The sequence below is a fragment of the Salvelinus namaycush genome, chromosome 11 (assembly GCF_016432855.1).
Source record: "Salvelinus namaycush isolate Seneca chromosome 11, SaNama_1.0, whole genome shotgun sequence".
In the NCBI taxonomy this organism is placed as follows: domain Eukaryota; kingdom Metazoa; phylum Chordata; class Actinopteri; order Salmoniformes; family Salmonidae; genus Salvelinus; species Salvelinus namaycush.
The window spans coordinates 3,368,154-3,393,451 of record NC_052317.1 but is presented as its reverse complement, the minus strand read 5'-3'; the positions used below and the strand labels follow the sequence as shown (position 1 = coordinate 3,393,451).

The 25,298-nt window shown below is 42.6% G+C and overlaps 1 protein-coding gene across 1 annotated transcript in view; it reads left to right on the top strand.

The window, feature by feature from the left end:
* Nucleotides 1–25,298, top strand: part of myo10 (myosin X) — a 266,652-nt gene that overhangs the window by 51,508 nt on the left and 189,846 nt on the right. The window contains exon 2 of the mRNA XM_039003646.1: nucleotides 20,164–20,262. Coding sequence (XP_038859574.1) covers nucleotides 20,164–20,262 — 99 coding nt within the window. The remainder of the gene's footprint in view (nucleotides 1–20,163; nucleotides 20,263–25,298) is intronic.

Below are 25,298 nucleotides of genomic sequence, written 5' to 3'. Positions count from 1 at the left end.
TTGCATGAATAAAGTGGTTAATGTTTAGAAGGAAACATATTTAGGGGAAGGGTCAGTGGCTTCATTTTCACTTAATTTCCCACCTGACTTGAAGAGTGTGTCAGGGTGAGAGTTGTGTAGGTGGGTGTGTTTGTGTGTTTTGGTTTTGACTGCAAGAGATATCGATACTGGGATCAGGTCAGGAAGTGCCTCAGAGCCTTTCTAAGGCAGAGTTTACATGTGGTAAACATCCAGGCTAACGCTAGCTAGCTTATGTGTGGTTGTATTGCTGTTGGGTTATAGGAAAACTGAGGCTAAATGCAATCATTTTGGCTGGCGGTATGTTATTAAAAGGTTCTCAAGCCCTTGAGATAGCTTTCAGGTAAGGTCTGGGTCATACTGGTCCAGCCAGAGTAAGCTTTAGGGTTGAAATCACACGGAATACAGTGACCAAGAATAGGGATGTTACGGTGACCATATTACCGCCACACCGGAGGTCACGAGTCATGATGGCAATCAAATTCCATGTGACCGTTTAGTAACGGTAATTAGGCTTCTCCAAGCTCTGATGCTGCTGACGGTCATTAGTAATCCTACCAAACTTGCTAACTGCCTGGTACCCCACACTCTATTGTTCCTCTAATCTCTCTGACATCAATCGAATCAAAAATCGAATCAAACACTTCATGAGAGCCCATGAGCTGATGTTGCGCAACATTTCTATAGGCTATGCAATTGCGTGAGAAAACAGAGTGATGGCCTCTATTAAAAAGAGTGGGTTCCCATCAGCTTTCTATAGACTAGGCCTGCTATATTTATTTCTCAACATTCCTAATATTAAGCACATTGCTTCTCTTTAAAACAGGAGTATAGCCTACCTGGCATGAAAATGAACCACGGAAATGCTTCCTCCATTCGCTATTTTAGTACATAGATGACATATCTTTTTTCATTGCATAAAACAAGTTTTGTTATGCTTATGTTTGGAATATTTATTTCTCGCACAGAATGGCTGATGAAAAGTAAATGAGGACAGTTCTTCCAATGTCTTCAATATGCGCCTCGGAATTTGATAAGGACGCGCGCAGTTGCGTCACTGATGTGTCTATCTTAACTTGTAGCCTGTGAGAAAGACCCTATCAGTGACTGAGAGCCATGAGAGTAAGAGGTGCTTTGGCACACAGCCGGGAGAATGGAATTATAGTTATTATATTCAGCCCAAGGGCACAACGGCCACTGGCCGCAAAAGGCATGTGATTTTTTTAGGGGTCATTATGGCCACACAAAGGGGATGCAGCCGGGAAATTCGAGGAATTATCAAGTGCTTGTCAAATTGTGAATGAGAGACTGATGAGGTGTGTGCAGCCTGCAATCATCAATAGTCGCAACATGCAGCCTTGGAATGTATTAATAATCAAAACATATAGCCCAACATTTGTATCACAACAAAAGTTATGTAAATAACTCCAAATTAAGCATATAGGAGTACCTGTTTCTTTGTTAAGCGCTCAACACAGAATAGCCGCAATTGCACAGTCCCTTAAATCGCTTGGAGAAAATATCCTTTCTATTTTATTCAGCTATGTTCAAATGTATTCTTCATACTATAAAATAATGTACAATTATCTAAAATAATGCCATGAAATTCTAAGCAAGTCTTGTCTGCTAAATGAACTAGTGTAGCCCACAGCCATATGACATAGTCAGATCAGATCAGTGTAGGCTATATTACATGGATTTATTAGACTTTTTAAGATGTAGATGTTCCAAAGGTCTGCATCAGTGGCTTGTAGGCTATGCGTGGAAAACAGCAGATGCTACATGTGTTTATGTTAATTACCGGTCAATTACCGTGAGACCGGCAGTTATTTGCTTGGCAATCCCCGGCTGACAAAATGTCATGACCGCCACAGCCCTATCCATGAACATGTTATCTGTACAAGCCTTCCATAAAGTACACATCAACTCTATTCTGCTGTCTGCATTCAAGCTTCTTCATGTTACACAAACGGGAACATCACATACAGAAGCATTTGCATGGCTAGATTGGAGCTGCTCCATTGCATGGTTGTGCTTGCCTTGCCTGGCTAGGACTGACGGTACTTAAGAGACTCTCGTGGGGCATTAGCCTGCTGGTGTCTGCAACAGCTTGCCTCTAACCTGCTTGTCTGAGACAAGAGTCCTCAGTGGTCTCTGTGAAAGAAGCCTTGGGCCGTGTCCCATTGCTCTTCAACAGTTCCCTTCCTGTTCCATAGAGGGTGCGTCTCAATACTATTTCACATGCAGCTTCCTGTCCTCGTCTCCTGTCCCTTATTACATCAAATTGGTAGGTAAAGCTAGCTAGGTAAAGCTCCGCCTTATCTCAGTTCACTAGTCACGATAACAACACCCACCCGTAGCACGCGCTCCAGCAGGTATATCTCACTGATCATCCCAAAAGCCAACACCTCATTTGGCCGCCTTTCCTTCCAGTTCTCTGCTGCCTGTGACTGGAACGAATTGCAAAAATCGCTGAAGTTGGAGACTTATTTCCCTCACCAACTTTAAACATCTGTTATCTGAGCAGCTAACCGATCGCTGCAGCTGTACATAGTCCATCTGTAAACAGCCCACCCAATTTACCTACCTCATCCCCTTACTGTTTTTATTTATTTACTTTTCTGCTCTTTTGCACACCAGTATCTCTACTTGCACATGTTCATCTGATGATTTATCACTCCAGTGTTAATCTGCTAAATTGTAATTATTCGCTCCTATGGCCTATTTATTGCCTACCTCCTCATGCCTTTTGCACACAAAGTGTATAGACTCATTTTTTCCCCCTACTGTGTTATTGACTTGTTTATTGTTTACTCCATGTGTAACTCTGTGTTGTTGTCTGTTCACACTGCTATGCTTTATCTTGGCCAGGTCGCAGTTGTAAATGAGAACTTGTTCTCAACTAGCCTACCTGGTTAAATTAAGGTGAAATAAAATAAATAAATAAAACATCAAATTGGAAACGGGATCAGATAACCTTTCAACATATTTAATTCACCTATTAGTACATGCCAGATCAGTGATCATATAGAGCATGGATGGGCAACTGGCGGCCCGCCCCCCTTTTGTAGGAACTCAGTCGGGGTCTCAACTTACTGTTGAGAGTTAGAATAATAGAATACACATTTGGTTGTGCATCAGCAGTCATTCAATTAGCCCATGTTAGCAAACCTTTTTTTGATAGCTAGCCACTAGACTAACTTACCTATCTAAACTTGTAGAAGCACGGTCAAATTACCGACCAGGGTGGTCATTGATCATCAGTTATCATACTAAAAACTGCAAACATTTGCCTCTACCCTATAGCAAAATGTGTAGAATTGCAGCAAACTCGCTTTAAAACGGCAACATTTTCTCCACGCCCAATGGCAAAATGTGCAGAATTGCAAGAAATTAACTTTAATTTATTTAGTTCTCTCTTTCTAGTGGGGAGCCACTAAAATGTTTTGCTCGCAAGGTGGGGGGGGGGGGGGGGGGGTTATGGATGTGGGTACACAGACCCACGAGCCACTGTGGCCCCTCAGAGTTCTGTTTTTTTTGTGGCACCCTCCCCCGACAAAGTTGTCCATCCCTGATATAGAGGATATGAAAAGAAAATAAGGCCACTTTTGATATGCACCCTCAGAAACATACAGTTATGAATATAACTACTGTTCCCTGAAGGAGGGAACGAGGTATAACATACTACGGATAGTCAACGACAGATCATTTTCACCTGAAGAAAACTGAAATCACACCCAGCGGGCCAATGGATGCCGAGCCCAACACTCAAAAGCCCCACCTTCCTGGCTATAGTACTGGGACTCGCATCCATTTCCTCAATTGGGACTCACCACCTGGATTCGGTTTTATGTAGCAACATTTGAATTTCAGTTTTTTTACATTGGACAAATGCGGAGACTCAGAGCTACAAAAGGGTATATCATACACTTGATTTGAGGAAACAATGGGAAAGTAATTCTGCTTTGAAAGTTTATCAACTTGTAAACTCACTTTTAAGAAAACCGTCTTTCAATGTTTGGGTACTACTATTGGAGAGCCCTTCTTTGTCTACACCCATTCAGAATTGTTCACACCTTCTTAAGCCTTAGCCCCACTCATCTCTTTAAGGTTTGATCAAACCGTTCTGTACTAACTTGCCAGCTACTTCCAGACATCTAACACAGAGAGAGAACAGCTCACTGAACATTACTCGCTCTATCTGTGGTTTTGGGTTCAGAGCGCACACTGGACGCTCTAGCCAATAAGTAGGGTTGTTCCGAAAACTCTGACCTCACAACTGCACCCAAGCTAACTGGCTAACATTGGCTTGCTACTTCCAGACACATAATGAGAGAACACCCCACTCTGACCATTTTACTCGCCCTAGCAGAGCTGGTTAGGCTTTTTTATGTTATCCAGAGCGTTGATGACTAACTTTGCTGCTGGCAACAATTGAATTATGCTTTGTTGCTGACTTTACTGACACCTGACATATTCAACAGGTGTTGAGCGTTCAAAAATGCATCAGTTATTCTGCGCTCTGGCACGCTAAGATGTTTGTCTTCTGTTAATAGCTAGATTTTAAAATATATATATTTTTGTTTTGTTTATTTCACCTTTATTTAACCAGGTAGGCTAGTTGAGAACAAGTTCTCATTTACAACTGCGACCTGGCCAAGATAAAGCAACTGCAAAAATCGGGGCTTTACCTTTACCTTTTACCTTTACCTTTAAGGCAGGGCTTTACCTAGCAACGACTTACAGATGAACTGGAGCCAGTGGGTTTGGCGACGGATATGAAGCGAGGGCCAGCCAACGAGAGCATACAGGTCACAGTGGTGGATAGTATATAGGGCTTTGGTGACAAAACGGATGGCACTGTGATAGACTGCATCCAATTTGCTGAGTAGAGTGTTGGAGGCTATTTTGTAAATGACATTGCCGAAGCCAAGGATCGGTAGGATAGTCAGTTTTACTAGGGTATTTTTGGCAGCATGAGTGAAGGATGCTTTGTTGCAAAATAGGAAGCCGATTCTAGATTTAACTTTGGATTGGAGATGTTTGATGTGAGTCTGGAAGGAGAGTTTACAGTCTAACCAGACACCTAGGTATTTGTAGTTGTCCACATATTCTAAGTCAGAACCGTCCAGAGTAGTGATGCTGGATGGGTGGGTAGGTGTGGGCAGCGATCGGTTGAAGAGCATGCATTTAGTTTTGCTTGCATTTAAGAGCAGTTGGAGGCCACGGAAGGAGAGTTGTATGGCATTGGAGCTCGTCTGGAGGGTTGTTAACACAGTGTCCAAAGAAGGGCCAGAAGTATACAGAATGGTGTCGTCTGCATAGAGGTGGATCAGAGAATCACCAGCAGCAAGAGCGACATCATTGATGTATACAGAGAAAAGAGTCGGCCCAAGGATTGAACCTTGTGGCACCCCCATAGACTGCCAGATGTCCGGACAACAGGCCCTCCGATTTGACACACTGAACTCTGTCAGAGAAGTAGTTGGTGAACCAGGCGAGGCAGTAATTTGAGAAACCAAGGCTGTTGAGTCTGTCGATAAGAATGTGGTAATTGACAGAGTCAAAAGCCTTGGCCAGGTCGATGAATACAGCTGCACAGTATTGTCTCTTATCGATGGCGGTTATGATATCGTTTAGGACCTTGAGCGTGGCTGAGGAGCACCCATGACCAGCTCGGAAACCAGATTGCATAGCGGAGAAGGTACGGTCGGATTCGAAATGGTCGGTGATCTTTTTGTTAACTTGGCTTTCAAAGACCTTAGAAAGGGAGGGTAGGATAGATATAGGTCTGTAGCAGTCTGGGTCTAGAGTGTCTCCCACTTTGAAGAGGGGGATGACCGCGGCAGCTTTCCAATCTTTGGGGATCTCAGACGATACAAAAGAGAGGTTGAACAAGCAATTAATAGGGGTTGCAACAATTTTGGCAGATAATTTTAGGAAGAGAGGGTCCAGATTGTCTAGCCCTGCTGATTTGTAGGGGTCCAGATGTTGCAGCTCTTTCAGAACATCAGCTATCTGGATTTGGGTGAAGGAGAAATGGGGGAGGTTTGGGCAAGTTGCAGTGAGGGGTGCAGGACGGTTGACCAGGGTAGAGGTTGCCAGGTGGAAAACATGGCCAGCCGTAGAAAAATGCTTATTGAAATTCTCAATTATCGTGGATTTATCGGTGGTGACAGTGTTTCCTAGCCTCGGTGTAGTAGGCAGCTTTATAGTGTCCCAGAGCTTTTTGGAGTTAGTGCTACAGGATGCAAATTTCTGTTTGAAAAATCTAGCCTTTACATATTGGTTCCTAACTTCCCTGAAAAGATGCATATCGCGGTGGGTATTCGATGCTAATGCAGTATGCCACAGGATGTTTTTTTGCTGTTCAAGGGCAGTCAGGTCTGGAGTGAACCAAGGGCTATATCTGTTCCTGGTTCAACATTTTTTGAATGGGGCATGCAGATAGCTAGCTAGGTAAACAATGAATCCCAACGCATGACACAACGTTAGTTAGCGAGCCAGCTAACAGTACACTGTACCTTGAAATTATACACATAACATTAGCTAGCTACCAAGCCAGCTAATGTTAGCTAGCTAACAGTACACTTGAAATGAAACCACTTTGTCAAAATTAGAAACATGTAATATCTGAATATCTTACCAGTATACATCATGGTTGGACGCGTCTCCTGTCTGATGCCATGCATGGATGCCAAAGTTTGACGATGTAATCCAGACTGGTGTTTTCTCCATCTCTTAGCTATCATACTCGAATTCTACTGATTTCAGAACTCAGTCCTCCATAAAGTGGAGAGCATACACATAACTTTAGCTCAGTGTCCCAAACCGGCTCAGAGGGTCCCAAACTTGGAGGTCCATGGCAGCCCAAGCACACACAGGTTCCACAGGCTCCAATAAGGGCTTACAGAACCTTCCACCTGTTTCCCTAATACTTACCCAAGAAGCCTGAACTCTCAGAGCCTCATGAGGCCTGAACTGTCATTCCCATATAGGGAACCAGAACCTGCTGCAACTTGGCTATGCGCACTGACATGCTGCCACTGCAGCCCAAGTTACTCCACAGTTCCAAGAATAATACTTACCTTGTAAGCCTGAAATATAAGAACTCGTACAAGGAACCGCAAGTCCAAAACCACAGAACACATGTTGCGACTTGGTAAAGCCGACGCGCTTACTGCATAGCATCGACCAGAGTCGGTGAACCACGGCAGCCTGAGGCTCAAACCCACATGGAATTGTGGTAACCCCGATAAATGCGCAACCTGCGCGCTGCCTAACACCCACTCTCGGACCCAGCCATAAGAACACTATGAGTCACACTGGGAGCGAGCAGTTACATCCAAGCGATAAAACCTCACGAAGGTATGTCGGGAATGCCAACTCACTGCAGAACAAATATCATCATGCCCCTGAACAATGCCCAAGCAGCCGACAAACCCCTAGTGGAGTATTTGTATTTTTTATGGATCCCCATTAACTGAGCAGCAACTCTTCCAGTGGTCCAGCAAAATAAATGCAGTTATAAACCATTTTAAAAACATCACAATATATTTCACAGCAAATTTCAAAACACATTAAGTGTGTGCCCTCACATCACTACTCTACTACCACACAAAATCCATGTATATAGAGCAAATGTTATCATGTGTGTGTGTGTATGCGTGTCTGTGCCTGTGTCTCTTCATAGTCCCCCATGTTCCATACAATGTTTTATAAATCTGATTTTACTGCTTGCATCAGTTATGTGGAATAGAGTTCCATGTAGTCATGGCTCTATGTAGTACTGTAAACCTCCCATAGTCTGTTCTGGCTCCCTATATGGGAACCTCTGATGGCATGTCTTGTGCAGTATGCATAGATGTCCGAGCTGTGTGCTAGTAGTTTAAAGTTCGGTGCATTCAAAATGTCAATACTTCTCACAAATACAAATAGTGATGAAGTCAATCTCTCCTCTACTTTGAGCCAGGAGAGATTGACATTAATATTATTTATGTTAGCTCTCTGTGTACATTTAAGGGCCAGCCGTGCTGCCCCGTTCTGGGCCAATTGTAATTTTCCTAGGTCCCTCTTTGTGGCACCTGACCACACGACTGGACAGTAGTCCAAGTGCGACAAAACTAGGGCATGTAGGACCTGCCTTGTTGGTAGTGTTGTTAAGAAGGTGCTTTATTATGGACAGACCTTTCCGCACCTTAACTACTGTTATATCAATATGTTTTGAACATGACAGTTTACAATCCAAGGTTACTCCAAGCAGTTTAGTCTCCTCAACTTGCTAAATTTCCACATTATTCTTTACAAGATTTAGTTGAGGTTTAGGGTTAAGTGAATGATTTGTCCCAAACACAATGCTTTTAGGACTAACTTATTTCTTTCCACCCATTTTGAAACTGACTGAAGCTCTTTGTTAAGTGTTGCAGTGATTTCACTGGCAGTGGTAGTTGACATGTATGGCGTTGAGTCATCAGCACACATAAACACAAAGGCTCTTCTCAAATCAAATCACATTTTATTTGTCACAGATGTTAATGCGAGTGTAGCGAAATGCTTGTGCTTCTAGTTCCGACAATGCAGTAATAACCAACGAGTAATCTAACCTAACAATTTCACAACAACTACCTTATACACACAAGTGTAAAGGGATGAAGAATATGTACATAAAGATATATGAATGAGTGATGGTACAGAACAGCATAGGCAAGATGCAGTAGATGGTATAGAGTACAGTATATACATATGAGATGAGTAATGTAGGGTATGTAAACATTATATTAAGTGGCATTGTTTAAAGTGGCTAGTGATACATTTTTTACATACATTTTTCCAATATTAAAGTGGCTGGAGTTGAGTCAGTATGTTGGCAGCAGCCACTCAATGTTAGGGGTGGCTTTTTAACAGTCTGATGGCCTTGAGATAGAAGCTGTTTTTCAGTCTCTCGGTCCCTGCTTTGATGCACCTGTACTGACCTCGCCTTCTGGATGATAGCGGGGTGAACAGGCAGTGGCTCAGGTGGTTGTTGTCCTGTTGTCTTTATGGCCTTCCTGTGACATCGGGTGGTGTAGGTGTCCTGGAGGGCAGGTAGTTTGCCCCCGGTGATGCGTTGTGCAGACCGCACTACCTTCTGGAGAGCCTTACGGTTGTGGGCGGAGCAGTTGCCGTACCAGGCGGTGATACAGCCCGACAGGATGCTCTCAATTGTGCATCTGTAGAAGTTTGTGAGTGCTTTTGGTGACAAGCCGAATTTCTTCAGCCTCCTGAGGTGGCTGCTGCGCCTTCTTCACAACGCTGTCTGTGTGGGTGGACCAATTCAGCTTGTCCGTGATGTGTACGCCGAGGAACTTAAAACTTACTACCCTCTCCACTACTGTCCCGTCGATGTGGATAGGGGGGTGCTCCCTCTGCTGTTTCCTTAAGTCCACGATCATCTCCTTTGTTTTGTTGACGTTGAGTGTGAGGTTATTTTCCTGACACCACACTCCAAGGGCCCTCACCTCCTCCCTGTAGGCCATCTCGTCGTTGTTGGTAATCAAGCCTACCACTGTAGTGTCGTCTGCAAACTTGATGATTGAGTTGGAGGCGTGCATGGCCACGCAGTCGTAGGTGAACAGGGAGTACAGGAGAGGGCTCAGAACGCACCCTTGTGGGGCCCCAGTGTTGAGGATCAGATGTTGTTACCTACCCTCACCACCTGGGGGCAGCCCGTCAGGAAGTCCAATACCCAGTTGCACAGGGCGGGGTCGAGACCCAGGGTCTTGAGCTTGATGACAAGTTTGGAGGGTACTATGGTGTTAAATGCTGAGCTGTAGTCGATGAACAGCATTCTCACATAGGTATTCCAGATGGGTTAGGGCAGTGTGCAGTGTGGTTGCGATTGCGTCGTCTGTGGACCTGTTGGGGCGGTAAGCAAATTGGAGTGGGTCTAGGGTGTCAGGAAGGGTGGAGGTGATATGGTCCTTGACTAGTCTCTCAAAGCACTTCATGATGACGGAAGTGAGCTTTCTTGGGAACAGGAACAATGGTGGCCCTCTTGAAGCATGTGGGAACAGCAGACTGGGATAAGGATTGATTGAATATGTCCGTAAACACACCAGCCAGCTGGTCTGCGCATGCTCTGAGGAAGCGGCTGGGGATGCTGTCTGGGCCTGCAGCCTTGCAAGGGTTAACACGTTTAAATGTTTTACTCACGTCGGCTGCAGTGAAGGAGAGTCCACAGATTTTGGTAGCGGGCTGTGTCAGTGGCACTGTTTTGTCCTCAAAGCGAGCAAAGAAGTTGTTTAGTCTGTCTGGGAGCAAGACATCCTGGTTCGCGACGGGGCTGGTTTTCTTTTTGTAACCCGTGATTGACTGTAGATACTGCCACATACCTCTTGTGTCTGAGTCATTGAATTGCGACTCTACTTTGTCTCTATAATGACGCTTAGCTTGTTTGATTGCCTTGCGGAGGGAATAGCTACACTGTTTGTATTCGGTCATGTTTCCGGTCACCTTGCTCTGGTTAAAAGCAGTGGTTCGTGCTTTCAGTTTCGCGCGAATGCTGCCATCAATCTACGGTTTCTGGTTTGGGAATGTTTTAATAGTTGCTGTGGGTACGACATCGCCGATGCACTTGCTAATAAACTTGCTCACTGAATCAGCGTATTCATCAATGTTGTTGTTTGACGCAATGCGGAACATTTCTCAATCCACGTGATCGAAGCAATCTTGAAGCGCGGAATCAGATTGGTCGTACCATCGTTGAACAGACCTGAGCGCGGGAGCTTCCTGTTTTGGTCTCTGTCTATAGGCAGGGAGCAACAAAATGGAGTCGTGGTCAGCTTTCCCGAAAGGAGGGCGGGGGAGAGCCTTATATGCGTCGCGGAAGTTGGAATAACAATGATCCAGGGTTTTACCAGCCCTGGTAGCACAATTGATATGCTGATAGAATTTAAGGAGTCTTGTTTTCAGATTAACCTTGTTAAAATCCTCAGCTACAATGAATGCAGCCTCGGGATATGTGGTTTCCAGTTTACATAGAGTCAAATAAAGTTTGTTTAGGGCCATCGATGTGTCTGCTTGGGGGGGAATATATGCGGCTGTGATTGTAATCGAAGATAATTCTCTTGGTAGATAATGCGGTCGACATTTGATTGTGAGGAATTCTAAGTCAGGTGAACAGAAGGACTTGAGTTCCTGTATGTTGTTATGATCACACCACGTCTCGTTAATCATAAAGCATACCCCCCCGCCCCTCTTCTTACCAGAAAGATGCTTGTTTCTGTCGGCGCGATGCGTGAAGAAACCAGCTGGCTGCACCGACTCCGATAGTGTGTCTCGAGTGAGCCATGTTTCCGTGAAGCAAAGAACTCTCTTATGAACAGTCTCTTATGTCTCTCTGGAATGCTACCCTTGCTCGGATTTCATCAACCTTGTTGTCAAGAGACTGGACATTGGCGAGTAGTATGCTCGGGAGCGGTGCGCGATGTGCCCGTCTCCGGAGCCTGACCAGAAGACCGCTTCGTCTGCCCCTTTTACGGCATCGTTGTTTCGGTTCGCCGGCTGGGATCCGATCCATTGACCTGGGTGGTGGGCAAAACACAGGATCCGCTTCGGGAAAGTCGTATTCCTGGTCGTAATGATGGTGAGTTGACGTTGCTCTTATATCCAGTAGTTCCTCCCAACTGTATGTAATAAAACCTAAGATTACCTGGGGTACCAATGTGAGAAATAACACGTAAAAAAACAAAATACTGCATAGTTTCCTAGGAACGCGAAGTGAGGCGGCCATCTCTGTTGGCGCCGGAAGTTCCAGAGCCAGTGGGAGGTCATTAGTAAACCTGAGTTCCTTTGTGACATCACAGGATAACTTTGACAGTTAACATAACTGTTAACACTAATGTTAGCACAAAGTATTTTGTAACACGTTTACAGTGCATTCAGAAAGTATTCACACCCCTTGACTTTTTCCACATTTTGTTGTGTTACAGCCTGAATTTAAATGGATTCAATTTCGATTATTTTGTCACTGACCTACACACAATACCCCATGAAGTCAAAGTGGAATTATGTTTTTGAAAAGCTGAAATGTCTTGAGTCTCAACCCACTATTTAACCCACTTTGTTATGTAAATTCAGGAGTACAAATGTGCTTAACAAGTCACATAATAAGTTGCATGGACTGTGCAATAATAATGTTTAACATGATTTTTGAATGACTACCTCATCTCTGTACCCCCCATTACAATTATCTGTAAGGTCCCTCAGTCGAACAGTGAATTTCAAACACAGATTTAACCACAAAACCAGGGAGGTTTTCCAATGCCTCACAAAGAATGTTAACATTGAATATCCCTTTGAGCATTGCAAAGTTATTAATTACACTTTGGATTGAGTATCAATACACCTATTACCTAGAAAGATACTCAGTTGCCGGAGAGGAAGGAAACTGCTTAAGGATTTCGCCATGAGGCCAATGGTGAGTTTAAAACAGTTACAGAGTTTAATGGCTGTGATAGGTGAAAACTGAGGACGGATCAACAAAATTGTAGTTAGTCCACAATACTAACATAATTGACAGAGTGAAAATAAGGAAGCCTGTACAGAATAAAAATATTCCAAAACATGTATCCAGTTTGCAACAGGGCACCTAAGTAATATTTCAAAAATGTGGCAAAGCAATTCACTTTTTGTCCTGAATACGAAGTGTTATTTTTGGGACAAATCCAATAAAACACACCAGTGAGTACCACACTCCATATTTGCAAGCATAGTGTTGGCTGCATCATGTTATGGTTATGCTTGAAATAGTTAAGGACTGGGGAGTTTTTCAGGATAAAAAACAAACAGAATGGAGCTAAGCACAGGCAAATTCCTAGAGGAAACCCTGGTTCAGTCTGCTTTCCACCAGACACGGGGAGATGAATTCACCTTTCAGCAGGACAAGAACCTAAAACACAAGGCCAAATCTAGACTGGAGTTGCTTACCAAGAAGATAGTGAATGTTCCTGAGTGGACGAGTTACAGTTTTGACTTAACTCTGCTTGAACATCTATGGAAAGACTTGAGAATGGTTGTCTAGCAATTATCAACAACCAATTTGACAAAGCTTGAATAATTTTGAAAAGAATAATGGGAAAATGTTATACAATCCAGGTGTGCAAAACTCTTACAGACTTACCCAGAAAGACTCACAGCTTTAATCGCTGCCGAAGATGGTTCTCACATGGATGCTCAGGTATGTGAATACCTATGTAAATTAGATATTTCATGTTTTCACTTTGTTTTCCAATGGGTGAGAAGGAAATTTATTAAGCCCATTTTGAATTCAGGCTGTTGCATAACAAAATGTGGAATAAGTCAAGGGGTAGGAATACTTTCTGAAGGCACTGTAGATAGTTTGATTTTGTGAGTCACCGCAAACCTCGTAATACTTTCCCTTAGCAATTCTGTTTATTCTCATACAGTGATATACACTGAGTATACAAAACATTAAGAACGCCTTCCTCCGCTTGCACCTCAGACCAGCCTAAATTCTTCGGGGAATGGGCTCTACAAGGTATTAAAAACGTTCCACAGGAATGCTGGCCCATGTTAACTCCAATGCTTCCCACAATTGTGTCAAGTTGGTTGGATGTCCTTTGGGTGGTGGCCCATTTTTGATACACATGGCAAACTGTTGAGTGTGGAAAAACCCAGCAGTGTTGCAATTCTTGACACAAACCCGTGTGCCTGGCACCTACAACCATACCCTGTTCAAAAAGGCAACTCTCAATTGTCTCTAGGCTTAGAAATCCTTATTTTACCTGTCTCCTCCCCTGCATCTACACTGATTGAAGTGGATTTAACAAGTGACATTAATAACATTAATAACAGATAATAGCTTTAACCTGGATTCACCTGATCAGTCTACAGTGGCTTGCAAAAGTATCCACCCCCCTTGGCATTTTTCCTATTTTGTTGCCTTACAACCTGGAATTAAAATAGATTTTTGGGGGGTTTGTATCATTTGATTTTCACAACATGCCTACCACTTTGAAGATGCAACATATTTTCCTGTATTTAGCGCCATCCATCATTCCTTAAATTCTGCCCAGTTCCCAGTCCCTGCCACCACCATGCTTCACTGTAAGGATTGTGTTCTTGGGGTGATGAGAGGTGTTGGGTTGGCGCCAGACATAGTGTTTTACTTGATGGCCAAAAAGCTAAATTGTAGTCTCATCTGACCAGAGTACCTTCTTCTATATGTTTGGGGAGTGTCCCACATGCCTTTTGGTGAAGACCAAACGTGTTTGCTTATTTTTTTCTTTAAGCAATGGATTTTTTCTGGCCACTCTTCCATAAAGCCCAGCTCTGTGGAGTGTACGGCTTAAGTGGTCCTATGGACAGATACTACAATCTCCGCTGTGGAGCTTTGCAGCTCCTTCAGGGTTATCTTAGGTCTCTTTGTTGCCTATCTGATTAATGCCCTCCTTGCCTGGTCTGTGAGTTTTGGTGGGCGGCCCTTTCTTGGCAGGTTTGTTGTGGTGCCATATTCTTTCAATTTTTTAATAATGGATTTAATGGTGCTCTGTGGGATGTTCAAAGTTTCTGATATTTTCTTATAACCCAACCCTGATCTGTACTTCTCCACAACTTTGTACCTGACCTGTTTGGAGAGCTCCTTGGTCTTCATGGTGCCACTTGCTTGGTGGTGCCCCTTGCTTGGTGGTGTTGCAGACTCTTGGGCCTTTCAGAACAGGTGTATACATATATACTGAGATCGTGCGACAGATCATGTGACACTTAGATTGCACACAGGTGGACTTTATTTAACTAATTATGTGACTTTTGAAGGTAATTGGTTGCACCAGATCTTATTTAGGGGCTTCATAGCAACGGGTGTGAATACATATGCACCATCTTTCCGTTTTTACATCGATTTTTTTTTTCATTCATTTTTTTCATTTCACTTCACCAATTTGGATTATTCTGTGTATGTCCATCACATGAAGTCCAAATAAAAATCCATTTAAATTACATGTTGTAATGCAAAAAAAAAAAAAAAAACGCCACGGGGGATGAATACTTTTGCAAGGCACTGTATATCATATAAAGAGCAGGTGCTCTTAATGTTTTGTAAACTAATTTTAAAATACTTATTTTTCTCTAAAATCTTTGAAATCCTATTGCTTTGAAAAAAGTTAATCAGTCACATTTCTCATATCGAAAGATGTGTTCCTTTATGAGTTTCCCCTGTAGTCCAGATTTATCTCTTCCGAGGTGATCCCTTGTTCTTCTAACGTGTGTGTTTTCTCTCTTCAGCGGGAGTCTGTCGAGGGTTTAGATTAGAACAACTTACTGCTCTCCATTGATACACTGCTGATAGGGTAGACATGCAACCTGTGTGGGTTGGTGGTTGGCTGGGTGGGTGGGTAGGTGAAGGGGAAACAGTTGGAATCCCTCTCTATCTCTCTCTTCCTTTCATCTCTTCTCAGTCAGATGCCGGTTCAGACAGAACTCAGCTAGTCATCCTAGTCAGTCAGGTGTAGGGCTTATTGGTCAGGGGTCAGGGGTCAGGGGTCAATCATTGGCCCAGTTCAATAGGGGGACCCCCCTGGCCCTTGCCAAACCATTCTTCAAAAAGCACAGTATGTTTTTCTCATTAACATTGGCCGGTCACAGTAATGGGTACGGCACACATATGGCTATGCATTTAAGAGGCATCACCGGAGGCCTCCTAGTTATTTGGTTTGGTACAAAGCTACTCTCTTCATGGGCAGGGGGGAACTGCTAGAGGGCGGCTTGAGCTTAAAACAGAAGAAAAAAAGAACGACATCCATTAATTTTCATTTAATTCAAAGATATGAGATTATTGACTGCCTGACTGATAGTGGTCATATTATGTGCAAAGTGAAACTCGTTGTCTGAGAGTCAAAGAGAGGGCAGTGGATCGCTCTTGGCAGAGATTGCCTCTATAAGCTCTTATCTAGGATCAGTTTTCCATATCCCAAGTGTAGCTTTGGCATCAGGCGGTGAATAGCTAAAGAGACCTCCGATCAGCTGGAATTAAACATTTGAGAACAGTAATATTTTACACACTTCTACTTCTGTTCATATACACCCAGTAAAAACGTATGTCCAGTGGGTTGCCAGTTCCAAGTTGGGCTCACGGAGAAAAAAACAACTTGAGTAATTAGTAATTATCCAGCTGTAAAGATGTGAACATTCACAACAACAAAAAAAGCACAAAACCTCTAGGTCACATTAGATAGAAGCCTCTTCGGAAGTAGTGTTCCACCACAATCGTCCACGCTCATTAAAGGCCTCAATATACGACAATGTTTACTGCTCTCCTGAGTGTGCTGAAGTGTGCCCCAGGTATCAACCTCCTGTAACCTGAATCCGTAATACGTTTCCCAGTTCCCGACAGCTGTGACCCTATTGGCTAAGGGAAAGGTCAACGCTATGCAGAGAGGGCAATGCAGCTGCCTGTCAAAAGCGATTAGTCATCAGCCGCTGTGACATACACGGGAGTTTTTGATAATGAGCATTCCGTGTAAGGGGGTTCAGAAGTTCAAAGCTGCAATGTGTAAGAGTTTCATTCCAAAATGCTATATACAGTGCATTCGGAATGTTTTCAGACCCCTTGATTTTACAGCCTTATTCTAAAATGGATGAAATCATTTTTCCCCCTCATCAATCCACACACAATACCCCATAATGACAAAGCAAAATCAGGTTTTTAGAAATGTTTGCAAATTTATTTAAAAAATATTTTAAAAATGAAATATCACATTTACATAAGTATTCAGACTCTTTACACAGTACTTTGTTGAAGCATCTTTAGCAGCGATTACAGCCTCGGGTCTTCTTGGGTATGACACTACAAGCTTGGCACACCTGTATTTAGTTTCTCCCATTCTTCTCTGCATATTCTCTCAAGCTATGTCAGATTGGAAGTGGAGTGTCACTGCACAGCTATTTTTAGGTCTCTCCAGAGATGTTTGATCGTGTTCAAGTCCGGGCTCTGGCTGGGCCACTTAAGGACATTCAGAGACTTGTCCTAAAGCCACTCCTGCGTTGTCTTGGCTGTGTGCTTAGAGTCGTTGTCCTGTTGGAAGGTGAACCTTTGCCCCAGTCCGAGGTCCTGGGCGCTCTGGAGCAGATGTTCATCAAGGATCTTTCTGTACTTTGCTCCATTAATCTTTTCCTCAATCCTGACTGGTCTCCCAGTCCCTGACGCTGAAAAACATCCCCACAGCATGATGCCTGCCACCACCATGCTTCACCGTAGGGATGGTACCAGATTTCCTCGAGACATTCAGTCCAAAGAGTCCAATCTTGGTTTCATCAGACCAGAGAATCTTGTTTCTCATTGTCTGAGAGTCCTTTAGGTGCCTTTTACTGAGGAGTGGCTTCCGTCTGGCCGCTCTACCATAAAGGCCTGATTGGTGGAGTGCTGCAGAGATGGTTGTCCTTATGGAAGGTTCTGCCATCTCCACAGAGGAACTCTGGAGCTCTGTCAGAGTGACCATCGGGTTCTTGGTCACTTCCCTGACCAAAGCACTTCTCCCCCGATTGCTCAGTTTGGTCAGCTCTAGGAACATTTTTGGTGTTTCCAAACTTCTTCCATTTGCCCAGATCTGTGCCTCAACACCATCCTGTCTCGGAGCTCTACTGACAATTTCTTTGACCTCATGACTTAGTTTTTGCTCTGACATGCACTGTCAACTGTGGGACCTTATATACACAGGCGTGTGCCTTTCCAAATCTTGTCCAATCATTTGAATTGACCAAAGGTGGACTCCAATCAAGTTTTAGAAACATCTCAAGGATGATCAATGGAAACAGGATGCACTTGAGCTCAATTTCGAGTCTCATACCAAAGGGTATGAATACTTATGTAAATAAGGTATTTCTGTTTTGTTTTTTTATACATTTGTAAAAATTTCTCCAAACCTGTTTTTGCTTTGTCATTATGGGGTGTTGTGTGTAGATTGATGAGGATTTTTTATTTATTTAATTCAGTTTAGAATAAGGCTGTAACGTTACAAAATGTGGAAATAGTCACGGGGTCCGAATACTTTCTGAATGCACGTATCCATTTTCAGAAATGTTGGTAAATTATATTTTATTGTTTAAAGAAATTATTTATCCACCTAAAGTCACTGAACCCCCAAGCCATAAGACTGCTGAACAATTAATCAAATGGCCACCCTGTCACACCCTGACCTTAGAAAGCCTTTTTTAGTCTCTATTTGGTTTGGTCAGGGTGTGATTTGGGTGGGCATTCTATGTTCTTTATTTCTAGGTTTTGTATTTCTTTGTTTCTGGCCGAGTGTGGTTCCCAATCAGAGGCAGCTGTCTATCGTTGTCTCTGATTGGGGATCATACTTAGGCAGCCCTTTTCCCTCCTTCTGTGTGGGATCTTGTTCTTTGTTTGTGTGCAGGGAGTTTGCACATCGAAGCTGTTCGGTCGTTGTTATTCTTTATTGTTTAGTCCTTTCTAAGTTTCACTTCATTATTCAATTATGTAGAACTCAAAGAACGCTGCGCCTTGGTCTCTTCCGACGACGACACCCGTTACTATTTACATTGACCCCCCCCCCCCCCCCCCCCCCCCTTTTGATTTTGTTTTTACACTGCTGCCTCTCACTCTTTATTATCAATGCATAGTCACTTTACCTACATGTAGAAATTGTCTCGACTAACCTGTACCCCCGCACATTGAATCGGTTCTACCCCCTCTATATTGCCTCGTTATTGTTATTTTATTGTGTTACTTTTATTTAAAAAATGTACTTTAGTTTATTTGTAAATATTTTCTTAACTCTATTTCTTGAACTGCATTGTTGGTTAAGGGCTTTTAAGGAAGCATTTCCCGGTAAGGTCTACACCTGTTGTATTCGCCGCATGTGACAAATACCATTTGATTTGATTTGAAAGATATTGGTGTGTTTTTTCACTATCTAATCGTGGAATGGGGTTGTTCAATGACAGATTTTAAACAAATACATGTCTATCACTTGATGGTTTCATTTCAGAGAGACAAATAATCATGTTTTTTTTTGCTAAATGCTCTACTACATGACCAAAAGTATGTGGACACCGGTTGTCGAACATCTCATTCCAAAATCATGGAATCATGCTTGCATAACAGCCTCCAGTCTTCTGGGAAGGCTTTCCACTAGAAGTTCAAACATTGGGGACTTGCTTTCATTCAGCCAAAAGAGCATTAGTGAGGTCGGGCACGGATGTTGTCAGTTGGTTAGGTCTGGCTCGCAGTTGGCATTCCAATTCATCCCAAAGGATTTCGATGGGGTTGAGGTTATGGCTCTGTGCAGGCCAGTCAAGTTCTTCCACAACGATCTCGACAAACCATTTCTGTATGGACCTTGCTTTGTTGGGGCATTGTCATGCAGGAAACAGGAAAGGGCATTCTCCAAACTGTTGCCACAAAGTTGGAAGCTCAGAATCGTCTAGCATGTCATTATATGCTGTAGCGTTAATCGGGGCAGCTCTAGCAGGGCAAACATTTTACGAACTGACTTGCTGGAAAGGTGTCATCCTATGACAGTGCCACGTTGAAAGGCACTGTCATCAAGGCAATGGGTGGCTACTTTGAAGAATCTCAAATTTTATTCGTTATTTCGTCACTTGTTATTTCATGGTTTTGATGTCTTCTCTATTATTCTACAATGTAGAAAATAGTATGAATAAAGAAAAACCCTTGAATGAGTTGGTGTGTCCAAACTTTTGACTGGTACTGTATATCTGAGGTGATAAAACAAAGACCAGTGTGATTTTATTGTTATACTGGGCAGTTTGTTTTTTGCTATACTAAAAGTTTGTTTTTTGATCGTTTGATGTTGTGGTCTGTGATGTTGAGTTCTGCAAGATTATATCAGTTGATTATATTCATTACAAGTTTAGGAACCTTACTTTCCAGTTGTTTAATGTTCCTATTAAGATGTTCCAGTTGCTGAGTGAATACGAGTCGAGGAAGTATGGCCATGTGAATTTACAGTAATTTAGTAATTTGCGCAATTTGTAAAATTTGTGTTGTGCTGTATTTTACTTTATTCTATAGTATTCAATTTTTTTGTTCTATGAAATTGTATATGCAGTGCTCCCTTGAAAAAGAGACACTAGTCTCAATGGTGACTATTTGTCTTTTTTACACAGGGCGCTCGTGTGTGGTTACGCGAGGAAGAACAGTACCTCCCCAGCACTGTTTCCTCTTGCTCTGGAGGCGTGGTGGTTTTCGCTACTGAATATGGACAGGTAAGACCATAACACTCCCCTTTTTAAAGACAAAATGATTCACCCAAGTGAGTTACGATACACATCTGACAACACCTCAAGAATGTGCTTACCTACTTTTGGGGCTGCCAGAATTCTGTATTTATTGGTTGGGATCCCCCTTTTTCCCAACCTTGCCTGCATTGAAAGTATCTGGCAGCCAATATACATAAAATGTTATAAACACAGGGCAGCAGATCTTGGGGAAAAAAAGGAAGAGATGTCATTTCAGAATCTAGTAACCCCTTTTTTAATGCTTTGATGCATATATTGTGAAAACAAGGGATAGACAGGTTTGTAGCTCGTTTAGGGGTCAAAGTGCAAAAAATCGAATTAACCAATGGAATTTGAAATTCTAAGGCCAAAATGATCAACTATGTTTAAGGAATATTCAGACTGGGGAAAAAAAGTGTTTTTGTTGTTGCAACGTATAAAGCATGATTTCTCTAAAGAGGATGGTCCTGGAAAGGACTCAAATAAAGGCTGGACACTACTATGCCTATAAACCTCAATATAGGTTACTTGAAGAGTGTTTTTCTTACATGACTGACAATGGTTTACTTGAAGAGTGTTTTTCTTACGTGACTAACAATGGTTTAATGATGAGCACTACAGAAGAGGCAACCAGCATACAGGGAAGAGCATACTGGTAGTGCAGGCTGATACACCCATAAACCGCTGTGGACAGGCTCTTGAAATGCCTGGTTTACTGCCTATTAAACACTCTGTAAGGTCACTTTGAACACCCCTGTGTTTTGGTGTGTACTTTGGGTTATACTTACCCACAACTCAAAACACTGTTGGGTTTGTGATTAAGGCTGTTGGGTTTGACTCCCTAGAGGTCAGTTGCTAACAACACCTTAGAAAGAGGGAATTGATGCCACTGAAGTTGACACAGCCCTGACAACGAATTTAGCCACCGTAACGGAACCATGCTTGTGTGAGGATTCACCTTGACTGAAACCTCAAAGGAAAGGGGGATACCTAGTTAGTTGTACAACTGAATGCATTCAACTGAAATGTGTCTTCCGCATTTAACCCAACCCCTCTGAATCAGAGAGGTGCGGGGGGCTGCCTTAATTGACATCCACATCATCGGCGACCGGGGAACACTGGGTTAACTGCCTTGCTCAGGGGCAGAACAACAGATTTTTACCTTGTTAGCTCGGGGATTCGATCCAGCAACCTTTCGGTTACTAGCCCAAGACATGCAGGCTTTAGCTCAACTGGCTAACATTGCCACAATATTACCAATCCTTTTTGCCATCTCTTCAATCTAAGCCTACAGGAAAGTGTGTGCCCTCGGGTCTGGAGGAAAGAAAAAGTCATTCCGCTACCCAAGAATAGTAAAGCCCCCTTTACTGGCTCAAATAGTCAACCAATCGCCCCGTTACCAACCCTTAGTAAACTTTTGGGAAAAATTGTGTTTAACCAGATACAATGCTATTTCACAGTAAACAAATTAACAACTGACTTTCAGCACGCTTTTAGTGAAGGACACTCAACATGCACACTTACACAAATGACTGATGAATGGCTGAAAGTAAGACGATTGTTGGAGCTGTTTAAGTGAGGTTGATATGGTAGAAATTGTGTTTTTATACTGAACAAATAGCATTTAGGGATTGCAAATATGTAATAGCACTGGAATTATCTAATTTACTTACATATACCACTTTGGAGAGGTTTAGGGACACTTGGAAACGTCCCGTGACCACACTTGACACCACTTACTAAAACATCTGCCCATTTCTAGTTGTTAGGTCTATCAATCACATTTTTTTCTGATATTGTTCACATTGTGGAAATCTGATGTGTTTCCAGCTCTGGGCATCAATAATTCATTTATATCTTGTCAATGAAAGATTCCTTTAAAAATAAAAATAAACTGTTATTTTGTGTGTGCTTGATCTTATGTATTCTGAACTATGTAACTCCTATCTATCTTCTGATAATTTCCTCATAAACTCCCAGATGTTTTCTGTCCAACTATACCAAGTATTGGCATGTCAGAATCATATAATTACACATGAATAGCAGTTACTTTTGGGTATGTCTATTTAGGCGGAAATCTAAATTTCCCAAACTTCGGCGAACTTTAGCCATCACTAGCTAGCAATCAATGGAAGTGATAAAGGCATGTGTTTGCCTTTTAATTAATGTCCAAAACAAACCAAGTATGGAGTTGATTTGAATTGATTTCAGTTGATTTGGCCATGAAATTCTGACAATTGTACACATCCCTCTATCACTCCCATTTAGATGTTTAGCTAATGTGGATAAAGTTAGCTGAATTTTGTAGTGGCTATTTACAGAAAACCGAAGCATGGTTCCTCCTGGCCAATAGACTACCCTGAGGGTGAGGCAACATCTAACATCAACTTGTAAAATCCCGAACTTCCCCTTTAAACCCGTGTTAATTTTGTCAGATATTTTAGGTATAGTTTTAGTCTTAAACTAAGTTCGAATACGTATACTAACCGCACTAACCATACTATTTGTGACGCAAATTGAGTATATAGTATGCTTATTGGTCATAGTATGGATATAGTTAGTATGCCAAAAGTTCCCGGATGTTGTACTAGATTCGCCAAAATACAAAGTATACATGCAGTAGACACTATTTCCATACTTTTAGGGCCCATAATGCAATTCTCCAGAAAATGTGCGTGGTTTTCAGATTTGAAGAATATGGCGGAAAATATTCAGCCGAAGTCCGACGAGAGCGGATACAAATTCATTGCTTTAACTAATTATGAACAAATGTTAAGAAAATGTTGAGCAATGTAATAAAGTTATGACTTTTCAAATAAGTTACATTACAGATTATTTTGTCTGACAATTTGTTAGCTACGCTATCCTTACGAACCGCATAGCATTACAGCATTACAGCAGTACCGGTATGTTAGCTAGTTACCTATTGTTAGTTGGCTACTAATACATCAAACTTGCCAGACAGTAAATATACTATCTGCTACCAAACATTTATTGACTAGTTCTTAGCTAAGTGGTATAGTCCTTGTGTGTTTTCAATGGGCATTGTTAATTCTGGCTAACTACTCCGATTTCAGAGCACTCTCACGCAGAATAACTGGTGAATTTACGAACGTTCAACACCCGCTGAATATGGTCGGTGTCAGTAAATAGCTCTACTAGGAAGAGTAAAATGGTCTGAGTGAGTTGTTCTCTCATTTGTTTGGAAATAGCTAGCCCATGTTAGCCAGTTAGCTTGGGTGCTTGACTGCTTGACTACGCTCGGATCAGTGCTACTCCTCGGCCAGAGTGTCCTGTGTGTGCTCTGAACGCTTCAAGAGCGAAATGCTCTGAATTTACGAATGGACAATCTAACAACGCTCTGGATTTACGAACGCCCAGAGCACGCTCTGGTACTCCAGATTGAATATACAAACACACCCGAAATCTTAAAATGTTTAGCTAGTAATTTGTTATGCTAACAAGCTAGCAAAAGGTTACATAGCAACAGCATCAACTTCCTATAGACAGGCAAAGCTCTAGTACGCTCAACTGAAACGATACCGTTAGTTTACAGTATACTAAAATAAACTAATGGTATATAGTATGTAATATATACTCATTAAGTATGCAAACTCAGCAAAAAAATAAATGTCCCTTTTTCAGGACCCTGTCTTTCAAAGATAATTCGTAAAAATAGAAATAACTTCCCAACCCTTCATTGTAAAGGGTTTAAACACTGTTTCCCATGCTTTTTCAATGAAACAATTAATGGACGTGCACCTGTGGAACGGTCGTTGTCCAGATGGGAAAAGGCAGTGTGGAGTGCGATAGAGATTGCATCATCTGTGGATCTGTTGGGGCGGTATGCAAATTGGAGTGTGTCTAGGGTTTCTGGGATAATGATGTTGATGTGAGCCATGACCAGCCTTTCAAAGCACTTCATGGCTATGGAAGGCAGTGCTACGGGTCATTAGTCATTTAGGCAGGCTACTTTGGTATTCTTGGGTACAGGGACTATGGCGGTCTGCTTGAAACATGTTGGTATTACAGACTCAGTCAGGGTCAGGTAGAAAATGTCAGTGAAAACACTTGCCAGTTGGTCAGCGCATGCTCGGAGTACACATCCTGGTAATCCGTCTGACCCTGCGGCCTTTGTGAATGTTGACCTGTTTAAAGGCCTTGCTTACATTGGCTACGGAGAGTGTGATCACACAGTCGTCCAGAACAGCTGATGCTCACGTGCATGCTTCAGTGTTGCTTGCCTCGCGAGCATAGAAGTTATTTAGCTTGTCTGGTAGGCTCGTGTCACTGGGCAGCTCTCGGCTGTGCTTCCCTTTGTGGTCCGTAATAGTTTGCAAGCCCTGCCAAAACGACGAGAGTCGGCGCCGGTGTTGTACGATTCAATCTTAGTCCTGTATTGATGCTTTGCCTGTTTGATGGTTCATCGGAGAGAATTTCTTATAAGCGTCCAGGATAGAGTCCCATTCCTTGAAAGCGGCAGCTCTACCCTTTACCTCAGTGAGGATGTTGCCTGTAATCCATGGCTTCTGGTTGGGGTATGTACGTACAGTCACTGTGTGGACGATGTCATCAATGCACTTCTTGATGAAGCCAGTGACTGATGTGATGTCCTCCTCAATCCCGGAACATATTCCAGTCTGTGTTAGCGAAACAGTCCTTTAGCTTATCATCTGCGTCATCTGACTACTTCCTTATTGAGCGAGTCACTGGTGCTTCCTGCTTTCGTTTTTGCTTGTAAGCAGGAATCAGGAGGATAGAGTTATGGTCCGATTTTCCAAATGGAGGGCAAGGGAGAGCTTTGTTTGCATCTCTGTGTGTGGGATAAAAGTTGTTTTGAGTTTTTTTCCTCTGGTTGCACATTTAACATGCTGGTAGAAATTTTGGTAAAATGGATTTAAGTTTCCTTGCATTAAAGTCCCAGGCCACTAGGAGCGCCACCTCTGGATATGCATTTTCTTGTTTGCTTATGGCCTTATACAGCTATGAAAAATATAGATGAAAACTCTCTTGGTAAATAGTGT